At 40.7% G+C, this 24606-nt stretch overlaps 1 protein-coding gene across 1 annotated transcript; it reads right to left on the bottom strand.

The window, feature by feature from the left end:
• Positions 1-271: 271 nt before the first annotated feature.
• ass1 (argininosuccinate synthase 1) lies at positions 272-22863 on the bottom strand. Its single transcript, XM_026356279.2, has 15 exons — positions 22684-22863; positions 20875-21009; positions 19567-19635; positions 18830-19018; positions 18046-18102; positions 17884-17958; positions 17269-17339; positions 17129-17159; positions 11762-11852; positions 8522-8606; positions 7974-8038; positions 4723-4854; positions 3283-3439; positions 783-848; positions 272-676 (listed from the first exon to the last, which is right to left on the bottom strand). The coding sequence occupies exons 2-15, from the start codon at positions 20974-20976 to the stop codon at positions 628-630; spliced, it is 1239 nt and encodes a 412-aa protein (XP_026212064.1). The 5' UTR covers positions 20977-21009; positions 22684-22863; the 3' UTR covers positions 272-627.
• Positions 22864-24606: the final 1743 nt, after the last annotated feature.

Below are 24606 nucleotides of genomic sequence, written 5' to 3'. Positions count from 1 at the left end.
AAACTCCTGTTTCTGCGCCCAATTTATCTGCATATTGTAAAAATGAACTGTTCTTGCTGACCCGAAAATCTTCATGGGGCAGTGACAGTACAGCTCCAGGACTTAAACAGGCAGGCATTAATAAATAGGCCGTTTGCCAAAGACTATTAATCACCAACATGCTGACAGGGGCTGATGCACATCACCTCAGTGTCTGCACGGAAACTGATGATAAATGCTCATTATTTCCTGTAATGAGCTGAGAAATGAGCCAAAACAAACAAAGAACACGTCATTTGCTCCATTTTATTTCTACAGTAAAGAAGTTCATGTGCCAGCCTACCGATGCTAAGGACTAATAAATACAAATTTTATTAATAAAATCATCTACATCTGCAGCACATTTTGTCATGATTTAAAGAACTTCTGTTTTTCATGTTACAGTTACATTTTTTATATTTTCTTTCATCACACATAATCTAGGAAACATGTTTACAGTTTGTTTACAGAGTCTGGTGTGCTTGATAATGTGCTTGCTAATATATTGAACCTTAGAATCTAATGTAAAACGTAGAAAATGGAGGCACAGTGTCTAAGCCCACTACTGTTTTAGTGTTTTAAGTGAGGATGCTCACAGGACTCGATCAGTTATTGTTTGATGCTGGGGAATCCCTGCAAACGATGGTACTCCCTCAACCTGTGGAGGGAAACAAGACGGAGAAAGAATAAGGAACCTGTAACAATCTAACATGTACATGTGATATTGGCCTTACATTTTCTACTTTGCATATTAAGATGCGAACCTGACAGCGTTGATCCTGATGAATCCAGATGCGTCACATGGGTCGTAGTCTCCCTGAACGTCCATGCTGGAATGAAAGGAGTAATTACAAAAAGGTGGAGTAAGGAGAGTCATTTCTAAATCTGCGGCTGGAGGAAAACTTCACTTAAAATCAACCAAGAAAGAAGGAAAAAGTTACAGAATATTCTGATAATAATACAACTTAAATGTTTGGTATCATTGCAGTAAACATAAGAGAGATGAAGCCTCATCAACTGCTGGGATAACTGGATCATTGATAATCTGCTCTTTTGAAATAATAATGCGCGTATCGATTTTTCTCTGAATGCCCTTCTTTAGCGTTGTTTGTCCTCGACAATCAATACAGGAGAATGAAAACACGGGAACACAAAAGATGCACACAGCACATTTTGCAACAGTCCCATCATATCAACTGTGAGCTAAGCGTCGAGGTGATTTTGTAATCGGGCGTTTCTGTCTTCAAGTTTCCAAAAATATAGTAAATCTATAGTTTCTGGTGTCTGTTCTAAGTTGTTTAGGCTGCTTGTTGTATAGTCATGTCCTCTTAGTGTGTGTGTGACTGTCTCACAAAGAGAGTCTGTGTGCTGTGTAATTACAGCAGTTTCTACCTGCAGTGCTTAATACACTCTCTCACTGAGTCCTGTCCTCCCCGTGACACCCCCAACACCCAATGTACAGCTTGCACTCATTCTTCAAAAGCACTTAGCAAAAGAGGAAATTGCCAACAAATGATAGGATAAACACTATAAAAAGAAAGACCGACAACTAAATCATCAACTCTCAATACAAGGCTCCCTGCTCGGCACCTGAACACCATTATGAGTGAGTGGATTCAAAGAATACAAAACCTTGTGTCTGTGTGCGTGTGCAACCGTGTGATATTTTGTGTCCCGCTTTAAGAAACCCTGCAGTCTAATTGAGCGCGGAGCCAGCAGACAGTGAGGAGGGTGACATTTCTGAGACGGGTGCAGTGACGGGCTGTATTACCAGTGTGTTAATGACGCCGTTTACTGTTGCCCGTGGAGAGCCAACAGGATGTCAGCAGGGGTTTCATGCCTAATCTGGTCTGTGTGTGTGCGCGTGTTAGTGAGTCAGGATTTCATGTAGTGGCAGATAAGCATGCATCAGGTACACATATTACTCTAACCATATGGCACTGATAAAGGTATGATGATCAACAAAAATAAAATATTTTACATAAAAGGGATGATGATGATTATTGCTTGTATTGTAATTTTATCTATTGTTATTATTATTTTTTTAAGTTAAATGTTTAAATAATTATGTATTGATCAGGCTCTGGATCAGAATGGGTCTGAGCCATGTATGTATGGGGTTCAGATGATGTGTGGTTATCTGAAAATACACAACCGATCACAAGAGCGTCTTCTCTACAAGCACAATATCAAGTTGAGACTGAAGGTTTGTGCTCGGCATGTCTGTAATGGGCTCCTTTATGGGGAACCACTGGGCCCATCTGTCCGTGGCCCCGAGGACCTTGGTGATACTGCAACATTACATCTGTCACACTTGTGTCACCCGAGCCAAGAAATGCGTCTCAGCAAGGTGAAGTGCTGAAACGAGAACACGAGCCTTCGTGAGCGAGAGTTTCTTAGCAACTGACTAGTTTAAAGGTCGATGAGTTGTCATTTATCTTGAGTGTGACTCAGCTGTTGGTTATTAAATGTTTTACTGAAAACAGAAAGCCCTACAAAAATGGACAAAGTCGCAAGTTAATACAATGTGAATCATTAAGGCTGAATGAATGCACACTCTGAGTACAGTATGATACCTATTTATCTCGCTCTCACAGGACTGAATATACACTCAGGGTATTGATTTTTTTTTTTCATGGCTTTTTCGCTTGCCAAACCAGCCTAAGGAGTTGAATGGCTGACTGTGTGAGGCATGTCTCCTACTCTCTGTCTTTCTGACCTTCTTAACTAGCATGACACCCTGGTACTTTCCTCTTAAAAGCCCAGCGAATTCACCTCTCTCCTCTGGCTGAAAACGCCATTAGCTCTCTGACTCTAGGGTACAACTGAAGTGTGTGTGACTGAAGTGGAGATGGAGAGGCATATGGAGGGGTTTTACTTTGGTCAGTGCTGAGCCTGCCCAGAGGGCATCAGGGGTCAGCCTCCTGAACAAACCCACTGTTACCACAGCTAAGAGGGCACAGAGGGTGCAGCAGGAGGGGTTAGAGTCGGGGGCTAGCCTCCAGGAACTGAGATTGACACTTCTCTGATGTCTTTGTGAGGTAAGGTCAGTTTAGTATGTTGATGTGGAGGTCCTAAGAAAAGAACTTGGGCAAGCTGACCTAACAACAAGCTGACTAGTGAACATGTGGAGTAGCTGCACTGTGCCCGGAACAGCCAAACACAGCTGTCACATAAGAAGCGGCACACACTTTCATTCAACGACACACACAACTTCTGTTTTACAAGCTCGCCCACAGCCACACACATGTAGTGTACCCTCACCTGACCAGCTCTTCGTTGTAGAGGGACTTGGGTGACTCTCGTCCCAGGATGTAGACCTGACCCTTGAAGACGGACAGCTGCACTTTGCCCTCCACATTCACCTGGGACATGGCTATGCAGTGTCGCACAAAATCACACTCTGGACTGTACCAGAAACCTGGTGAGAACAATGAAACAATTCATTTAATCTTCATCCCCAAGGGTTTTCATTCACCCAAATGTCCAATGAAAGACCTTTATTGATATTTGTATTTACATTTAATATCATAAATACTGGCACAACACAACATAAAAAAAAAGGGCAGGTGAAGAATTAGCAGCACTGTCTACAGGGACCTGTGTGATATGATTCTTTCTGTGCTTTGGTCTTATTTCTGTTCCAGGTGAACGCCATAAACCCCATTTCCTTTCTCCTATTCTGCTGACCTGGCCCGTCAGCCGGAGACAGATGGGTGAGGGATGTGTCTGTATATGTTCAGAGGTCAGGCACGCCCCGCTCAGCAGGGGTCCTCCTCTCATCAGCGGCTGACCTCCACCTCATCATCTGGCCATGTTCAAAGACACAATCCTTCCCTGTATTTATTACCTCTGAATTGGCACCATGACATGACATTCGCACACAGACCCAATTTTAGTACAGACAAATTTTGTTTTTGTGTCTTTATGTAGGTTGTGTCTGTGTTTCGGGGGAAATGTGGGCTTAATATCAAAAAAGCAGTTTATGATTTGGACCGTTTTATTATTAAATGTAAAAACACCTTTCACATTTTACCATATCCTAATGTGAAATAGCTTATCTTTTTTACAATTCTTAAAACATAACCTAATTAATTTTAGGTTAATTAACCAAGCAATTAGTTGTTAAATGCTTCTTGGATCTGCACTGCACTCTACTGCACTACCCTTAATGGCTGTAACTTCTCTCATTAAAGACTGTTTGGATAAATAGTGCAGTTTTAATGCAAAACAGATGCAGGACAGGTGGAATGTTAACATAAGCCCGACTACCAACCATCTGCTATCTATCTGCAGTTATTAATTTTTTAAACACACATTGGGATTAATCTCTGCCCTACGTCTGAAGATAGCACCTTTATGTGTGTGTGTGTGTTTGCATCTTGTCTCTGGAGGGTATAACTGAAGTGGCCTAGTATTCAGTCTCTAATGGCACTGATCCTATTATGTGGTTGAAGGTGCAGGGGAGTGGAGACCAAACAGAAGGGAGGATTAAGACACCTGAGCCAAGAAAAGCTCACACACACACACTCACACACACACACACACACACACACACAAAAACGTACATACACACTTCTCTCTTATAGTTTACAGCGATGTTGGGTTGGCAATCTAGTGAGTAACTGGCAATAATGACATTTTTAAGTAATCTAACATGTTCTGAAAATAAAAAATAAATAAAGATGTATTTCAGAGACTTACCGTTGTAGACGAGTTCAGAGAACTTGATACCCAGTCCCTGTTTGACTCGCCGTACCTCTTTATCCATGGTAAAAGCCTCAATGTCTAGATGGACGTTCAGCAGGATGGTGCCTCCGGGGGTTTCATAAATCCCTGGAAAAAAGTTAACAGATCAGTAAAGAGTTGCATTCATCTGTAAAATCTCATCATTTTCATGATTTGGAAAAGTCTTTGTAAGAAACGAAACTGAAAACTAAAAAAAAAAGCACATCTCTTAATTTTACCACTACTTGTGACACTGTTGTCATCATTATGATTATTTTAGGAACATAAACTACTCAGCCCTGTTTATCTGAACTGTGAACAAACATCTCTATTAGCCATCAGCTGTCTGACAGACAGGCCTTCACAGTGCTCACAAAACATGGATGAGCCTGTCCTGGGTAAATGACAGGGTAGGAGGCCCCTGCCAGCCTGGAGCCTGGACCACAGATCTGCCTAACCTGCAATTTACCCCCCTCCCTGGACAGGGAGTGAGGGGTAAGGGGGTAAAAAGATGTAGATGACAGGAGAAATGAAGCTGTCAATCAAATGTCAACTAAAACAAAAGGAGGGCAGAGAACAAAGCAACGAGACACATTTGACAACAGAAACAGGAGCTTTATTATCGTCATCATCAATCTTGTGACAGCTGAAATTTCTGAAAAAACTGAGCGCCGTTTCCGCCGCTAACACACGGTTCTTCACATCATCTGTCAATTAGAATGACAGTCACAGCTTTTTGATTGAAGCCATGATGCCAAGCAGATCCTCCACTACAGCTAACATACAGCTATCAAATTTCAATTTGTGTGACGGTCCATTTTCTGACATTTGGTAGAATAGTGTTATTTAAACTCTTCCCATCTTTTGACATCTTTACAACTCTAAAGACTCTAAATCTGAAAATGGAGAAGCACTCGCTTTGTACTTGCAGCCCAGAACAGAGCTTAGCAATGCTTTCTAATTGTCTAAAGCCTCAAAAGATTTCCACCTGAGTCCGTACGGCTTGTGGCATTTTGGTGATCCAGGGCCACAGAGGGCACGTAGGGACATTTCCGTTGGCTCCATCAGATAAATAAGTTAAACCTGCCCTCCAACACAACGTGGCTTAAGTGCTCCCAAACAGAGCAAGCTTAATAGAGAGGAGCAAACAATGAAGCACTATCTGGGTAAGCTCTAACTGTGTTAGTTTAGTTAAGCTTAACGAGACAACGCCCATTGTGTGTGTTTTTTTTTTTTTCAGGGTTTAGTCTTATATAGCTACTGCAGGTACAGTTTGCTAACCATGCTGCAGGGCTGCAGGGGTTCAAGTCGGGCATCAATTCTTCCCTCTGAGCTTATGGGCAAACTGTTAGTCCTGCATAAACAGGCAACCCATGTAAACACATGTATGTAAGCACATGTAACTAAATACATGGACCAAATTGTTGGTGCTCTTCCTTTCAAAGAGAGAAAAACCCACAATGGTCACTGAAATAATGTGAAACTGACAAAAGTAATAATGAATTAAAAATGTACTAAAAATTAACTGATGAAAATCAGACATTGCTTATGAGTTATTATGCGTCTCTTTAATTTGTCACCTTTAACTTGTAACTGTAGTCAGAGGAACATCAAACTGCTTGGAGATGGTCTTAAAGCCTTCACCTTTAATATGTTTGTCTATAATTTTCTTTCTAATCTCCAGAGACAACTCTCTCCGTAGCTTTCTGCTTCAGTGTGATACGCACCATGATACCAAACAGCACAGTGACCACTCTTTAAATAGGCAAACTGACTGATAACAAGTTTGAAGACACCTGTGATGATAATTACAGGATAAACTTTAGTTTAACATGTTCCTACTGTCAAAATATTTTCTAGGGGTACCATCATTTTTGTCCAGGCCACTTTCATTTATTTGTTTTGCTTCTGTTGAACGACAAATAAGAGTTAATTTAAATTACTCAGTTCCAACAATTTTGTCCACGTCTGTAACTGTCCATCAATTGAGAAAATAATTTTACTTGAAAAAACAAGTAAATAAAATAAAATGTTTGTATTATTTTAATACCACCGCTTTGGAGTTAGACAGCAGCAGGAAACTGGACATAAAGCAGTCTGTTCATCAAAAGATTCAACCATTTCCAACTGCTTTTGATAGGCGCACTTCAGCCACCACCATCACCGGTGCACGGGTCAGAGGTTTGACAGTGCTGTGACAGGTGGGAAATGTTAGTCTGTTGAATGTAGCGCAATGACAACATTCTTGACAAACCATTTCAATCCCCTCCGCCTCCCTGACCCCTCGCAGATAAATATGACCCAAGACAAATACGTATGACATGTCCCCATTCATTCCCTCTTGTCATATATTGTGCTAACACGGCTGCCATTCCAGAGGAGACCAACATGTACACTCAATGGTAGTTATTCAACCACTTGGACTCTTTGTGCTCCACCTCTTCCTATTGCTTTGGTGGAGGAAAAAGCTTTGATCTTTTGTTCAGCCGAGGGGAGAGAAAAGTGGGCTTCCCATTTTCCAATTTCTACCTGCCAAGTTGTGCCACAGCCACAATCTGTTGGCCAGTCAATTTGCCAATCACAGCGCATAGTGTCGTGGGGAAGACGGGTTTGTGCGTGTGTGTGTGTGTCCTCGAGTGTGTGGCCAGGACAGCTCACTGGCCTCGTATTGATGCTGCGGTAACACATGTAGAAACATAAAAGAGCTTTGAGCTTCCCGTTGTTAGCAAAGGTAATGAAAAAAAAAAAAAAAAACATCCAAATGCGACTACACGTGCACATATGTGATCGACTTATTGTGTGTATCCAGTCATGCGTGTGCTGTTGTCTTGTTCACAGTGTGTGTTTTCTGTATGTGTGTGTGTGTGTATGTACAAGTGCACACAAGCAACTTCAGGTAAACCAGAGGAAAACATTACCTTTGAGGAGAGCGTGTTTGCCTTCCAGCTCACTTTTATGGAAGCAGAATAGCAACTGTGACACTTAAAGCACTCATGTAAAATAACTGCAAATTGCGTGAAAGCCCCGAACACTGAAAGGAACTCTTCTGAATGGATGTGAAATTAAAATACTGAGACATGTTTCAGAGTAAGTGTTCAAATATGTCCATCTTACTGAATTTTACAGAGCCTATCATGGGTTGTGTGGGCGAATCTGTCTTTCAGACTAAGTTGACACAAGCAGAAAAAATGTCACAAAATATAAAAATATTCCTTTTAATTCCTTACCTCGGGACTTCATTCCAATAAAACGGTTCTCTACGATGTCAATCCGACCCACGCCATGTTTCCCTCTAAGAGGAGGACAGAGAGACAGAAAAAGATTCAAAGGACACACACACACTTTCTTGTAATATAGTATTTTGGAGGATGGTGAGCATCATTAATAAAGTCAGCATTAGAGTTATAGTCCCTTATTATCTCCTCTCATTGAATATATCACAATATAGAAAAACAATTTCAGTTTCTCTGGACAAGAAATCAGCACTAAATTAACAGATGCACGTTAAACTAAGTTTAACCACAGTGTCATAGCAGTATATTTAGTAAACTTTTTTTTTTTTAAATCTCTGGTATCAATCGCCTTACTACTAGTACTTTAGTACTTTTTATTTATTCAAACAGGTGGAAGACAGGAAGACAGAGAGGAGGAGATGTGGAAGGAAAACTCATGTAGGTCAGCAGAAGCATGAGTATGCTGATATATTTTATCAAATCTTTATGCCAGATATCTGACAAACCATGCTTAGAAGATGCAGATTTATGATCTCTCCTACCCAATCTCATTGAGGTATGTGAAGATATCCAGGGGGGAGTCCTTGGATATGCCTTCTTTCACATTGGTCACCTTGACAGGTACTCCTAAAGGGAAAGATGATGTTTTCTTAAATGATATCACACACATCAACAAACTAAAGATAAAACAACAATAACAAACAAACAAAAAAACCCATCCTTGATGTAAATGATTTATACTATACTACTGTGACACATCTAGTGCTCTCGACAGTGTCATAGTCAAAATATAATCTACGACGCAACGTTTTCTGTGTAGGTTGATAAGAAATTTGCCTTTTGATAAAAGAGAAAGTTGCTAATTTTGACACATAATGTCTATGCTGTAAACATACACAACACTGCATGCATTACTATACATGAAGTGAAAATTAGCTTTATGATAATACATTTCCTTTAACTGGCACCTGATGTGGGTTTTCTGTTTGAATTCTTCATTTAAAGCTGTGGACACTCTTACAGGAAATACAGACTTGATGTAAAAAACACTCTACAAGAAAAAAGCTGCAAGTTTGACAATTAAAAAGAAAAAAATTACTACTACTGCATTTAGCTGCTTATTATTTGAGAAAAATAAAAAAGAATAAACTAAAAAAAAATGGTGGTTTTAACTGATAAACACACACCAGGAATAATGAGTCAATCAAATTAACCTTTACACAGCCTGGCTAACAGACAGTTTTAGGAAATTCCTCTTCAAAAATAAAAGGAAATTTTAATTGAACGGACTAAATTGTCCAAATAAATAAATACAGCAAAGAGTTGATCAAATCTGCTGACAACTGCTCATTATCTCAGTCACTGAAATCAATGGTCATCAGCTAAAAGTGAAAACCCATTCAAAACGAGGTGGTGAGAAGGGATAATAAATTCAAAGGCCCTGCTCATTTGAAAGCTGTGAAATCGTGGGCAGGCCTTTACCTAATTCAATTACACACGCAGCTTTGTTACCCATACTCTCTTTAGTGCTGAGAGTTTTTTTTTTTTTTTTTGCCACCACTGAGTGTTTGTGTGCTCATGCGCATGTGCAGGAGACAAAACCACTTGCAAATTCATCACCCCATCTTCCTATTACTGTGTTTTTAACACACACACACAGTTTTCCTTTCAAAAAGACGCCTACATTTGCTCCACGTGCTTCCTGCCCGAAGCCACTTAAACCAAGTGCACATCAATCACTGTCATGGACCTGCTTATTCATGGCCTTCAGTGAGCACCACAGGCCAAAGGTGGAGGCGAGGAAACAAACAGAGACATGGGTGAAAAAGAGTGCGTGTTGAGAAGGGAATAAAATCATGTGAGGAGAAAGAAACTCTGATTTTCACTTTCCATCCATCCAGTGTTCAGTCCTATACATCGTTTAGCATTCCTGCAGTTGTCAGTCAAATAGATTTGAAGAGATCAGCAGTACTTGCAGCCTCCTTTCAGCAATGACACATGAAGGACTTCGCAAATTTTTTTAGACAAGCCCTTTGTTGAAGGCTCTCATATTGCGGGAATTGCGTGGTGGAAGAAGATAAAGTAACTCCCGTGCATGAGAGTACAGAATGGATGGTGCATTATTAAAACCGCGCCCCCATCACAGTGAGCTAATAATTAGATTAAAAGTTCAAAAACGTAAATGAAGTGGGCGTCTGAACATGGGAGCGTAGGGGCTGGCCTTTCGTCCCTGCGCTCTCTTTTTCGCTCTCTCCATCAACCAGGATCTATCATTCACTGAGGGGTCTTTTTTCTCACAGTGATCCTTTTCTTGAGATTTTTCGCAGCCTAACAGTGCAGACAATGGGAGTGCAGACACAGTTGTAGGAAAAATTACTGCTTTACATTTTTCCTCTCTGTCTCTTTTTCCTCTACACTTCTTTGGCATGAAAGGAGGGAGGGATAATTTTTATTCTTAAAAAAAAAAAAAAAAAAAAAAAAAAAAAGAGGGGAGAGGAATAGGGAATAGAGTTTGATGGAGGGGGGGGGGGAGAAAGGTTCCTGTCGTTAAATATTCTTTTTTAATCAGTGAGAAAACTTTGGTGAGAAAAGCAGGGATGAAAAGGTGGGAGGGGGAATGAAATGAAACATTCTTGCGCTGATCTTGTGCTCAGAGGGAGGAGTAGGCTCGGGCCTTTGTGTGGACAACTAAAACAGCTTTTGTCATAGGGTGCTCAATAAGGGGACAGAGAATATGTGTGAAAACAGAGCGCAGGCCTGTAAAGAACCCGCGAAACCAGACTAAACTTTACTACTTTTTCAAAAGCATATCTCATCTCTAGCTAAACGGACAGCAGCCTAGTTCTTTAGTTAAACATTTTCTTTTGAGAGATTAAAATACTAGCACTTCAGTGCAGATATGTAATTAATTCATTCACACTTTTGGAAGCTTCAAATTTAATGATCTCGAATATCTCCAGCACATCCTCATGCCAACCCTCTGAACTTCCCTTAAATTACAATTATAGCTCATAAAGCTATCAGTCAGGCCCTTGTGATCAGAGGAGCCAGTGTCTCTCAAGGCAATTGATGTGTGTGCTCTTCAGCCACTAGTGACCACAGATGAAGGGACATCTGTGCCACTTGCCCCGGGCTTGGATGTTTGCCATTTTCTCTTTGCACAAACATGTGACACTTTCCACTGTTCAGCCAGGCCCTTGTGGCAATATATCTAATGAGTGTTTCACTGGCCCCTCAGGCCTCGGTGTATTAGCTGGACTTAATGCTTCCGGTCTGTGTGTGTGCCTGCAGGCCTAACATGGCAGCTTTGGACCGAGTAATGCTGTGAAGGGTTAAGGATAAGTCTGGGTGGTCAGGGAGGGTGATAAAGTGCAGCCGGGTCAACGTTAGAGCTGTAACCCTGTGGCTATAACCATCAATGTTAACTAACATGAAGGGAAGCAGACAAGAAGCAAAGATAAGACAATAATTCTTACTGATGCATCAGAGAAATTCAGAACGGATATCATGGAAATGTATTTTCCAGATGATGTGCATGGTACTAAACAGTATTTACCCATAACATGTTTATTATAGGTGATGAATTTCAGAAACCTGCTCTGAGGATTTTTTAAATTACTGCAAATTCAGGTTAAATCTATTATTTGTGACTTGTCGTGTAATGAAATTACTACTCATTTGAATAATTTAATCAAATTAACAACATCAGTCCTGACAGTTCTGCACTTGTAGACTGTAGACTGATCAAGAATCAACAGGTGTCACATGCTGCAATCACAAACCAATTTTGAACTCTATCTCCAGTACATCAGGGGCGCTGGGAGCATCTTCTGGGTTCTTGGTCATCAGGTACAGGTCGGCCGGAGCATGGCTCTGAAAGAGAAAACACACACACAGTCAATTTCTCTTTTTCCACACACTTTATTCCCCTTGATGAGTAACCAGGACCTTCAGAGACCCCATCAAAGAACAAAGTACCTCAAGTGTGGAGACTATTGTGTGAGGTGATAACGGACAAGAAACGAGAGGATGATGCGTGAAAAAGGGGGAAACACAATCAGGAGTCGAGTGAAGACAAAAAAAAAAAAAAATCAATGTTCCACTTTTCTTCCCTATTTAGTTCCATTTTCCCCACATGGCCCTTCACCACAGGGGAAAGCAGGGAAAAAGTGGGAGTGGGAAAGGGCAAAAGAAAGAAATGACTCACACCCCCATGAATAGTAAACACATGACAGGTCACAACACATACAATGACTAAAGAGTAAGTTCTCAATTATATTCTCCCCGTCAAAAAAAATCTGTGAAGGTTGCTGATTGTGTCTGGGATTCTTCTTCACTAACCACCTGCACTTCCTCGAATCACCCAGCTTTGATTTTCTGACTGACATTTCTGTTAGATGAGGAGTTTTACTAAATGGGCGACACACCACAAACCCCACCAAATCCAGTGAAGTTGTCCTGGGTGACAGAAATGCGTTTTTTTTTTTTTTTTCCACTTGGTGGGAGCCGGAAGCGATTTCAGTAAGTCATGGTTTGGACCTAAAAGAGCGTGGCGGTCTGACATGTCCGCCCAGCGATGTGCCCCTCCAACAATTACACAGCATTAGGACAAGACGATGGCCAATGTCTCCTGAGCTGAGGCAAATTGCAGGGGAACTATGCAAAATAACTACTGGGTGCATTTAAATGGAAAGCTTTACCAGACACTAAATCATCATACAATAACTAATCGGCATCCGCTTGCTGCCTGTCAGCGAGGGGAAAAACGAGCAGCGCAATCACTTTCCTTCCTTTTAACTAAACACTAAAATTGACCGGCAAGGCGCCCGTCTCCCTCTCCTTTATTTTCTGCCTCAGTGCCCTGAAAGATGCCAAATGAGAGCGAACCAGGAGAGGGGTGAAATCACTGCCTTAAAAAGCCTTTTGATGCATACTCTTTAAGGGGAGAAAAGATGGGCTGAATTCTAAATACTAGAGAGTGAGAAGGTCTACGGTTCCTGTGGTGTCATACGATGGCTGTAAACAAATGTTTTTCCCTAATGAAACATGGTATGGTACATAAGAGCCATAAGGTGTAAGAGTATGTGTGGCAGGGGAATTACTTAAGGGGAACTTCTACTTTTATAGGTTTTAAAATAGAATTAATTACTGTTATTTGGAGATTTCTTTAAACCTCAAGTTGGTTTGTCCACTTGTTAGTACCTTAATTTCCTAAACCAACATTAAGTGTCGATCTGCACTTTGATTTGCAGGAAACTATTTTTAGCTTCATCAATTAAAACCTTCATGATGTCAAATTCATGTTTCTGGCTGAGCAATGTTTGAAACATCTTGCATGTTCCAACAGCGAGAGCTTCAACTTACAGGCTGTTGAATACAAAGAAGAAAAAAAGAAAAAGAAAAGGAAAAGTATGGGGAACAGGCTTGTTTCTAGTGAGCAAGAGATCAATGCATTTCAATTCAAACCCCCTGCAGGTGGACCTGTCCCAAAGCCATGGCCCTGAAAGAGAGGAAAAGGTAGAGATATAGAAGGTGGGGGGTGGGGGGTATTAGTGGGAAATGGGGCGTGAAGCGCACCATCATGTAGCACAGAGCAGCTCCTTTGGCAGTCTTTGCTTCTGCCATATTGTTGTGCTAAACGTGCCCCATACAGCCAAGAAGAAGGCTGACGCATGAACTTAAAGCAAGTAAATTTCTATCTTTCCACATATTAGTTGCCTCATTGGTTTTAAATCGAAGCCAATGGGGCCAAAAGAGGCAGAGGTGGCAGGAGGGAGAGAGGGGAAGCAAAGGGATGGGAGAGTTGAGAGGGAGAAAAGGATGGTAAAAACATCTTTGGTGCAATGGGTTGGAAATGACACTTAAATCACCATGTTTCAAGTCTGTCCTTCTCTTTAAAATGCAAACACTGCAAATTGAGACAGGGATAAAACAGTATCCACCTGATATGTTGGAGAGATATTTCTATTCTTAACACCTAGGATGTTTTGGTTAATGTTGGACTCTCAAGTGAATTTAATGAGGACAAGATTCCTACATACTGCTAAGTATTACAGGTCACACCAATCAGACCTGAGGGCAGCTAAGGCAACAAGACAAACACTGACCTGTTTGCTTCAAAGCACACGCGGCACATGCATACATACACCTACAAGCCCACTTCCTTCCCCTACAGGCACTCTTCTATCCATCCATCTTTCCAGCCGGCCATGCGACCAGCAGAAAACAAGTTTTCATTTCCTCTAAGGTGAGTAGAGGCTTGGCGTTACGCTCCTTAACTCCTGGTCAGTGCAAGCAGTGGCCCCTCAAGTCCCTGATCAAAGGACAGAGTAAGCTCAGGGAAGCTCACTGACAGAGGCTATAATTAAGACTAAGGTGATGTTTTAATGACTTAGGACAAGTGTCAGGCTGCCTCAGGGTGGGCCCTGACTGCTCATGTGTGGAGAGATGGAGAGAGAGAACGCACCGACAAAACTGGAGGATGTAGATAGATTTAGGAAATTCATTTGGAGTGGCCAAGTCAGAGCCCAGACCTCAACCCAACAGAGATGCTAACGACTTGAAGAGAGCCACACACGAGACGTACAAAGAATATGACAGTGCTAAAGCAGCTCTGCAGGAAGAATGGGCTAAAATTCCTACTGAACGATGTGCAGGTCTGAGCCACAGCTACAGGAAGCGCCTGGTCGAGATTATTCCAAGGGTTCACATACTTTTTGCACTAATAAGAGATCCGATTTCATATTCACAATAACATCATATTTGTTATTAGTTTTGACTTATTTGAAGATCAAATTACATTTTATGACAAATTAATGCATAAAACCATGAAATTCCAAAAGGTTCACATACTACTGTAGATTTAAATGTTAATTCTGCAATGACATAAAACAAAATCAAATCATAATTGTGTAAACCACTAAGTAGCCCTACTCAGTCTTTTGGTCATAAACAAGATACAATGTTAAAGTGAGCGTTTTAACAGTACACCGTCAGTTGATAATGTTTATATATTATCATATCTCCCAATGTTAATGCCGACAAAATCTGAATGAGGGATTTGATTTAACATTAAATCACGCGCTTGTTTTATATGTCAACGTACAGACACGATAAGATTCGGCTGAAGTGAGCATAGGTGCATGTCTTCACACAGGTTAATGCCACCAGATGGAGGTGTGTACATAAAAGTCACCAGGCCGCTGTGCCACAGGCGACACGGCTCGAGGTTATCAGGAAGAATACAGCGTTCATCACAGAGTAACCCGAACTCTGCTGACTCTTATCTACAGGTAAACATGTGAGCGACCATTTGGATGTTTCCTAATGTGACAGTGTTGAACAGAGAGGGGCCATTGTACCACAGGTGGAAGAGCTAGGGGGGCGGGCTGAATAGTCGAGGTTCACCCTGAGCCTTTAGGGCTGTAACCGGAGGACAGAAAGAGGCTGATACAGAGAGGAGATACTTAGAACAAAATGACCTTTCTGGTGACCTTCTAGGTGGATCAGAATCTGACATGTTGATTTGGGCATTTGGGTGAGAAATTCACTTTGTCGTGGTTTTATTGGTTACTTTAGGGGTTTGAGTTACATTTAAATTTTACGTTATTTGTAAGCTATAAATGAGACTTTAATATAGAAAAACTTAAATATTGTGATTTTTTTTGTGATGTCTACCTTGACCAAAATTAACAAACACAATTGAAAACTTGCCAGAAGAGCCACAGGTTGCGGCTACTGAAAATTACTCAATTATCACAGCTCGTTCAAAGTTTAAAATATCATTTGGTGCCCGGGGTAATGTATTCAAATCCTTTTACCACTCTGGACCCCTGCATCATAAATATTTCATTGTATTTAATGCCATTAATTGATTCAACTTGCGAGTAAATGGTCCAACACAAAACCCCTGAATGAAATCAGTTACACAATACTGTCATCATACATCGCTATGCTATTGAGCTGGTTCATAGTCTTTTCAAAACATTTCTTCACAGGCTGGCCACTAAAGAGGCAGCGGAGGGGTGGGAAAGGGACAGAGGAAGAGAGCGAGAGAGATAGAGGCCTGTGAGTTACAGTGGCCCTGCCCCTGCATCTACGCCCAAGCAGCGCGGGAACCCTCGCTTCGCTGCGATACCCCGTCCATTGGGGATTCATCTGTCTGGTGCACTGTCTTTGTACTTTACTGTTACTGGTGACATTTTGGTGTCACGGTGTCACGATGAAATGGCTCCCCTCCCACGTTGCAGCCCGCGGCAGCACAACCAGTGGAACAATGAGGTCCCCAGGAGTTGGGGCTGGAACTCAGGAGGCCCCAGCTGGGCGCAACGCCCTAACCCTTCCCCCTCCGTGGCTCCCATGAAATCGGGAATTAGTCGAAGCGTTGCTGACGACAAGTCAGTGTCTGTGTGTCCCCGGCTCTTCCCAGGGCCCGGCGAGGACCCAGGGTGAGGAGAGACACAGACATAGACACAGCAAGCAAGGGATGGGAGCTTTGGGGGTCAGCGGGGGCAACCTGTATGTACTGCTTGGACCTCTGACCCCAGCAAAGATCAAACTCCGTCTCACTTATAGCACTGTGGGAAGAGTGAGTCGTGTTTGTCTCTGATGAGGCCAAGCCAGCAGAGGAGACAGTAGGCTAACTGCAATGTTATTCTTACAGTCATTCCAAGTAGATGATGCGTTTTAACTGTACAGAAAACATGCAGGATTTTGTCTGTCTGCCGACGTGGAGCAGAAATGATTTGTGTGTGACGTGAGGACAAATCTGTAAAGCTTTGTCGCCATCTGTTTCAGTGCTAGATAACATCATGATAAATTTTAAGAGAACACAGACGGTAAATGTTAGTGTCATCAGGTGCACATTTTCTTTTAAATTTCACAAATGTTTCCAGTTCACGTTCAGTTTTTACAGGTTCTTGAATGAGGGTGTGAAGATTATAAATAAATCACTGATGTCATGTGACGAAGTCATCGTCCGTGAACACACCACAGTGCAAAGAAAGATACTGCGGGGATTATTTAAGATGCATTGATTAGGTCTAGTAAACTGAAAATGTCAAACAACGTTAGACTAACAAGTTTCCAAGGAGTTACTAGGGTTTTTGCCTTTTCAAGAATTTGTGAACATATTTCAGAACTTGTCTTACCTTGGGATTCTCCAGGATGCCAGACTCGTAGCTGTTTAGAAATACATTTGAGAGATTTAGCAGCATTCTCTCAAGTCAAGTCTGACTTAAACAATGAAATGCTGAAACTGAACATGATGAATGAAGCCAGTCGTACCCACCTTATGTGCATGAGGTTGGCGTCCATGCTCCAGGGAGCCTTAGGAGTGACGGGCACAGGGATCCCATGTTGCTATAATTTGACAAAGAAAACAACTTATCAACACACCTGACAGGTTTCTACATCTCTACATTAACTATCACAACCCACATCTGTCATGACAGTTCTGAATACAATGAACCAGGCAAAGTCTTTCAAGCAGACAGTCTATGACACGCTGTGTAACCATAATTGTTCATCCACGCCGCTTTCTGCTTTAAAATCCAGCAATGTCAAGAGAAAGAAAAACATATTGGTGTGTTCATAGTAAAAGTCAACAGTTCTGTGCCTAAAGACTTTTTTTATGAGCCAATAGGAGAGGGGTGTTGATTAGAACATCGTGATCACCCTCTAGTGGAAAGAATTAGTCTAGGTTATCATCTGACGGAGCCATGTGAACAAACAGCCACAGTGTGTGTGTGTGTGTGTTTTAGGTAAATTAAATTACAGCTGCAGTGCAGAGATGTAATAAACCATATCAAATGTTTTACTACATGCAAGCAAATGTCTGCTTAAACGTTTCCTAAGATCTAAGGAAGTAATGGAGTAATGAAACTAACTCTGCTGATGGAGTTACCTGTGCATATTCCATCAGGTCCTTTCTCCCCCGAAAGCGGTTGTAAAACTCAGGGATCCTCCATGGTGCAATGATCTGAAAGGGACAGAGTGAGGGAGTGAGGAGGTAGTCTCTCCTGAAGCAGCATCATCTCAGCAGACTCTGGCAAAACAGCAAGCTCACCTTAACCTCAGGGTAGAGGGCATAGCACGTGAGCTCAAAACGTATCTGGTCATTACCCTGGAGAAAAAAAAAACATCCAAGTGTGAAGTGTGTTCTAGTAAAGTCAACACTAATCTAAGCATGCACAGTGGTAAATGAGTGGAGATGTTTCCTATGATATAACAGTCGCCCAGAACTGTGCTTATTTTTTTAAATATTTCCCTGTAGAGTGCTCTGTCTCCGTCTTCATCATCTGTGTCTCACATAAAACTGAGACAGTTTATACGAATTCCAAAGCATCAACTTGAGGCCTGAATTTGTTATTTTATGATGTGGCTTTGGCTCCATCTGCAGGCAAAATATGGAAGTGCCTTTTAGTCACTGACCAGTTAGTCTTCAGAAATAATAAAAAGCATTAAAGAAAAATGATTCTGACCAAAAAAGAAAAAAAGAGGAAGTATTCTTTCAGAAGAGGTATGATGTAGTACAGCAGCTGATTTATTATCATTTATTATGCAGTTTGTTTGAAAGAAGGTCATGTTTACCCTAAAAATAAGTCTTGGTTCATCATCTCCAGACTCCAGACAATGGCCTATTTAGCCATGTTGTTTAGAGAAGTATTTATTGTGTTCTGGTGGATCAGGCACAAAACACGGAACAATAATGGATTTACCCCTATTCTGTCCCGGATCTGACAATGAAGCCATAAATATAAATTACTTTTAAATACTCCTAACTACAGGAAAATACACATATCAAACTGTATGTGAACCCACATTGTCTTCTTGCCCTGTGTCTGCTTTACCTTTCCTGTGGCACCGTGGGAGACAAACTGGGCGCCCTCCCTGCGTGCAATCTCAACCTGGCGGCGGCCGATGCAGGGTCGTGCTACTGCAGTTCCCAGCAGGTAGCGGTCCTCATAAACAGCATTGGCCTGAATTGCGGGCCATATGAAGTCCTCCACAAACTCTGCACGCAGGTCTTCAATGAACACCTGCACAGGAATGAAGGTCAGGACACAAAACATAGCTTTGTATCGGATCCTTTAGGGTTTTTCCTGGTCAATTTTTAGACGAGCAATACTGAATAAATTATTTATGATATTTTATTGTGTTTTTGTACTTGTGCTTTATTATAGAGTACAGTAAGTCTGATAATTTTAAACCATTTCTAATACAAAGTACACAGGTTCATTACCCAGAGATATTCAGTGGAGAAAAAAACATTTTAATTTTGATTCCATGTTACGTTTTACTCTGTTTTAGACGGATATTCTTTGCTCATCACTCTTCTGGGTAATAAACTGGAGAAACTATGTCAGAAAGCAAATTTGGGTACACTGGATAATTACATTTACCAGCTTCCTACTACAAAGTCGATGTAATTGCCAAAACTGAGTATTTCAAGAAGGTGAAAACACCTCGACATGGACAACCTCCTGGTGTGTGCTTCGTGTGAAAAGGGCCCCTCCTGATCTTCTTCTCTAAACACTAAACACACAAAGCTTATTTATATAATAGCACATTTCATTCTGTGTCTCACCTTTGTTGCACCGAGACTTTCAGCCTTTTTCCGAGCAGCTTCAAAATCTTCATCTTGTCCAATGTTGGCCTAGAAAAACACACACTTCATTCACACATTTTATAAATGTTTACATATGTTATCTCTGTGTAAATAAAAAAGAGGTGTGCACTAGAATATGAAGACACTTGCCTAGGAAAGTGTTTATTCCAACAAACTTCCACGTTGTAATTCAAGTCACATCAAGTCAAACCAAGCATGAATGTCATGCAAGAACCCAAATGTTCTAAGTCGGAGGTCCTGACCTGAACACAAAGTTAGTGACTAATTGCCTTAAACATACTGACTTAATAACAGCACGTTTAATTTCTGATCAGCCATAAAGAACACGTTATACCACTCTTCAGATCTCTGCACCGGCTTCCTGTAGCCGCCTGCATAAAGATCCCATGCTGAACTTTTCAGCTCAGTGGTTTCATGATGGTGGAACGAGTTACCCACCTCTGCACGCTTAGCAGCCTCACCCCAAATTTTTCAAAAACCTACTGAAAACAGAAGTCTCCTGCACCTTTCTCTGCACTTAAAAACCTTTGGAAAAAAGTCATGCACTCATACCACATGAAACTGACACAATTCTTCCTAGAGCACTTTACGTAAAAGTTTTCTCCTTGGCTTAGAGCGTATGCCAAATAACTGTAAATGTAAATGTAATAAACAAAACTTTCAACAACTCAAGTGCATCAATTCAAAAAATGTGACTGCATAAACCATTTAACATGAAACTGGCCCTCAAATGAAAAACATATTTTGCACTTTACACTGTTCTTACATAACAGTATATCAGGCTTACTCCAGCATATTTGCACTGCAGCTGTATATTTCTGTCGTGTTAGAGCCACAGTTATTTCTTTCTGCTTGACAAGTTTGGGATTTGATCACAAACAACTGAACTTTGGATCACTGTCTGCTGTTGCTCCTCTGTCGATTCAAAAAGATATGGAAGGCCGACCCTCAAATACCACAACGGTTAACTATAGACCACCACCCATCCCCCCACAAATCCCCTGAATGAAAAGTCAGAAGAAAAAAACTGCCTGCTGCGCAGTTCTGATCTGCCCCAGGGCAAATCCAGATATGTTTGCTTTGGCATTTTGTAGGCAATCCCATGGTTGGGTGTGACTGAATACCACATACCCGTATAAAAGAAATGTCACTAACTGCCTAAAATCAGCAAATTAGAAAACATCAGAGTTACATAACATGCAAAAAACAGATGGTTGGCAACACAAAACTACCTGTTGCACAAGTGTAGTGGCACCTAAACCTTACCAAGTAGGCAATGACACTGTAGCCCTGTTCCTTCAGCCAAACCAGAATACAGGATGTGTCCAGTCCACCGCTGTAGGCAAGCACCACTGTACCTTTAGACATGATGAAGGTCAGTCTGCCCAACAGAGAGTGAAGCTGTGGAGAGGAGTCGGGGGCATAAGCTGTTACAGTGTTGCTGGAAAGAAAATGTCAATATATAACCAAAGTATAATTAGGAGTTAAAACATGTGGCAAAGTCTAATCTACGGTCACTGTGACCGAATGACATTAAAAAGGAGAACATATTCAGTGTGGTAAAGAATAATAACAATGTATATAAAATAAAATGACACACCACAATGTGAATCACAAACAGCTCAGCTGGTAAAGGTGGTTAATTCATTATGATTGTTATGAAAACATTCTGATCTTTCATGTCTTTATAGAGAACAACCGAACCCTTGGAATTAATTAATAAATAACTGGTTGTCCTGTTGCATCGCCCAACTTTTACAGTTTCAGCTGATGTACAGACATTGTCACATTTAGCTGAAGAAGTTTTGAGACACTTGGAAATTAATTTTCCGCCTAATCACTGCAAGCTGGCCAGACCCTGATGCAGCAAAGCAGGCCCAAATCATGATGTTTCCTCCACCATACTTTACAGTTGGGATGACGTTTTCAGGATGATATGCAGTGACATTTTTATACCAGATGTAGTGCTGTGTGTTCTTTCCAAATAGTTCAATACAGTTTCATCAGTCCACAAAACATTTGCCAACACTGCTGCGGAGTGTCAACGTGTTCTTTGGCAAACTTCAGGTGTGAAACAATGTACTTTTTATTAAGCAGCAGCTTCCTTGGTTGTGTCCTGCCATAGACACCAATATTTTACCTGCTGTAAACTCATGAACACAGATGTTAGCCAGTTCCAATGATGCCTTTATATCTTTGGCTGTCAAACAGGGTTGTTTCTTTATCTCATTGACGTTTGTTGAGTTTTTTGTGCTCTTTAAGTTATTTTCACTGGCTGACTGGAAAAGTACCACAGTCCCAAAGTTTCTCCATTTGTAGCTTGTTTGTTTGTCAGTCGAAACAGCTCTAGTTCACACCTCCAAACTAATTTTCCTAACTAGCTGATACCTGACTCCAATGAGGTTTTAATGGTGGTTTATTACTTTAGGCACATAATACTTGTTTGTTGTTCACGTACCTTTTCTTGTCACTGTGTGTTCAAGTTTTAAGATTCAAAGATTCATCACTTTACTGGTAAGGCTGGTAACCATTGTGCTGATTTTAACACATTATATTGTCTTGATGATCATATGTTTTGTATCTAATAAATATAAATTACTTCATACAGCCTACTAATTCACACAAAGATCAATCATATATTATAATGATATGAAATTATATTCTTTGTGATTAAATTCTAATAGGAAAATAGTAGTTATCACCGAAATGTAAAAGTACATTTGCTTGTGTAATATAGTGGAACCCAAGTATAAAATAGCAGATAATGGAAATACATTACTAAAGTAGAAATTCCTCAAAGTTGTACTCATGTATAATAATTAAATAAATGTCCTTAGGTATTCATCAATCGGATGAACATACACCACACACATTCTTGTCTTTTTGGACCCATTCTTTGCGGAATAATTTGGTTTTTGGCTTTGATTTTTCCATTTTCCCGTCAAGTTCCATGTTGCACACCGACACATGGTAGCTGAGGCAATCCGCTGCTCGGTGGCCTGCAGCCGCAGCTGATTTACAACACACCGTCAAATGCAACAAAAGCAACACACGCACACATGGCGGGATACATACCAGAGAGTGGGTTTCTTATCCAGCACGGAGATCACAGCAGGTCTCGGTCGGTGCTAAACGGATCCTCGGCAGCTTGCAGCTTGCAGCGTGTCCGGGTGTCGCTGTGTAACTTGGCTATCTGACTGCTCCGGCTCCTGTTGCGTCATCCACAGCAGCGTGCTCATGTGAAATGAATGGATGAATGAAAAATCCCTCTGACTACATAAAACACACCGATCTCTTGGCTTGCAACACACAAAAGTGTCCAATGATGATGAAACATGTTCTTTGAGTTGCATTATAGACACATGTGAGTTGCACACATTTTTTACTGACAGTGATTTATAGCAGACAAATCTGGGCTCCACAGCTGAATGAGCTGCACCGCCTCAGTGGACCCAGTAAATACATGCAACTAATGCAAATAGTATTATACCCATCCTCAATGTTGCTAAAAGTGACACATTCAGATTGAATTCTTACATCAATAAAAAGATTGTTGTTCGGTAGAAACAGCAAACCGTACAACCCATCAAACCATGGACACTGGCTTACTGAGATACACTGATTAAAACTACTGACAAGTCAAGTGAACAGCTGATTATCATTTCACATGGCAGCTCTCAGTGGGGTATATTAGGCTGCAAATGAACAGACACTAAATTTGGTTTGTTGGGAACAGGAGAAATGGGCAAGGATAATGTGAACAACTTTAACAAGGACCAAACTCTGATGACTGAATCAGAGCACCTCCAAAAAGACAAGTCCTGTGGGGTATTATGTGTTTTTGTTGGCTGGTGTGGCAAATATCAATCCTAGGTCCACAGGCTGTGCAATTTTAAAAAACTGGTTAACTGGTTATTTATCAGTAATGGTTTTCTGTCATTCCTAAATGGTAAATGCCATATTTTTGTGAAACGTCTTGAAATTAAGCTGAAAAATCCAATGCGGTGGTGCATAAAGGCAAAATAATAAAAACTCCATCACTGTTAAAATACTTCTGAACCTTACTGTAGATATAACTTACGTAAACCTACCTTATTATTAAAAGTTAAAATCACACATATTGACTGAAACCAATCAATTAACACCACATTTAGCAATTTGTTAGCAGTGTGTTAATTAGTCTTGTATAAGTTGTGGCAATGATCATCAGGACCAAACACAACAGGTCATATTTTGGTGCAAAAATGATGATTTACTTATATTAGATCACTTTTATGACCTTTACAGACAGATTAGTATAACTTTATAATGATAAAGTAATAAATATGTTAATACACTTTGGAAAACTGTGTATCCATGTTGTCTATGATGTAAATTGGGTAAAAAACAAACTTTAAGAATTATGTTTGGTACATTGTGTGATCTATTTCTTGGATCAGGCCAAACAACAAGTGGGCTGATTTAACTTAAGTGGATACTAACCACTGTCATGAGCAACACTGTGTTTATACAGTATTTACACGATAAAAGAAACCAACCATGAATTATCTCAGCATGTATCATAAAAGACAGACTGTACATACATTTCCTGTGTCACCTTTCTTCAAAATAGACATTTACTTTTTTAGATAACCGAACATCCCAAATAATCAGCAGATTTTTTTATAGGTGTGTCAAATTCACAAGGGATAATCAACTATGTGTCCCTTTATATATGTATACAATGGCATCTTTTATTAAGTCAAAGCGTTACTTTGTTTCTCTGATCATGGTGGCAAATCAAAAAATACTGATGACTTTAGATCTGTACATATGCATCAATGTCATCGTCTCTTGTCTCATACTGAATTTTAATGGAGTGAACTTGTACTGCTGTAGTCCACCAGAGGTCAGCATGTCTAGCTTTATTGGTGGAGAGATGACATTAACCTAGAGCTACAAATCTTGATTGAGACAGTGACATTGAATTTTTGAAGTTTTGAATTTTTATTTCTTCGC

The sequence above is a fragment of the Anabas testudineus genome, chromosome 12 (assembly GCF_900324465.2).
Source record: "Anabas testudineus chromosome 12, fAnaTes1.2, whole genome shotgun sequence".
Taxonomy (NCBI): Eukaryota; Metazoa; Chordata; class Actinopteri; order Anabantiformes; family Anabantidae; genus Anabas; species Anabas testudineus.
This window is presented reverse-complemented; position numbering and strand designations above follow the sequence as displayed.

Excerpts from the sequence above, each read along its gene's own strand:
- ass1 (XM_026356279.2), bottom strand. The coding sequence starts at position 20,976 with ATGTCTAAAGGTACAGTGGTGCTTGCCTACAGCGGTGGACTGGACACA. Across the intron at positions 17,160-17,268 it reads GCCAACCTCATGCACATAAG|CTACGAGTCTGGCATCCTGG; the intron begins GTGGGTACGACT and ends ATTTCTAAACAG. Across the intron at positions 4,855-7,973 it reads TATTGGAATGAAGTCCCGAG|GGATTTATGAAACCCCCGGA; the intron begins GTAAGGAATTAA and ends ACTTTTTTCCAG.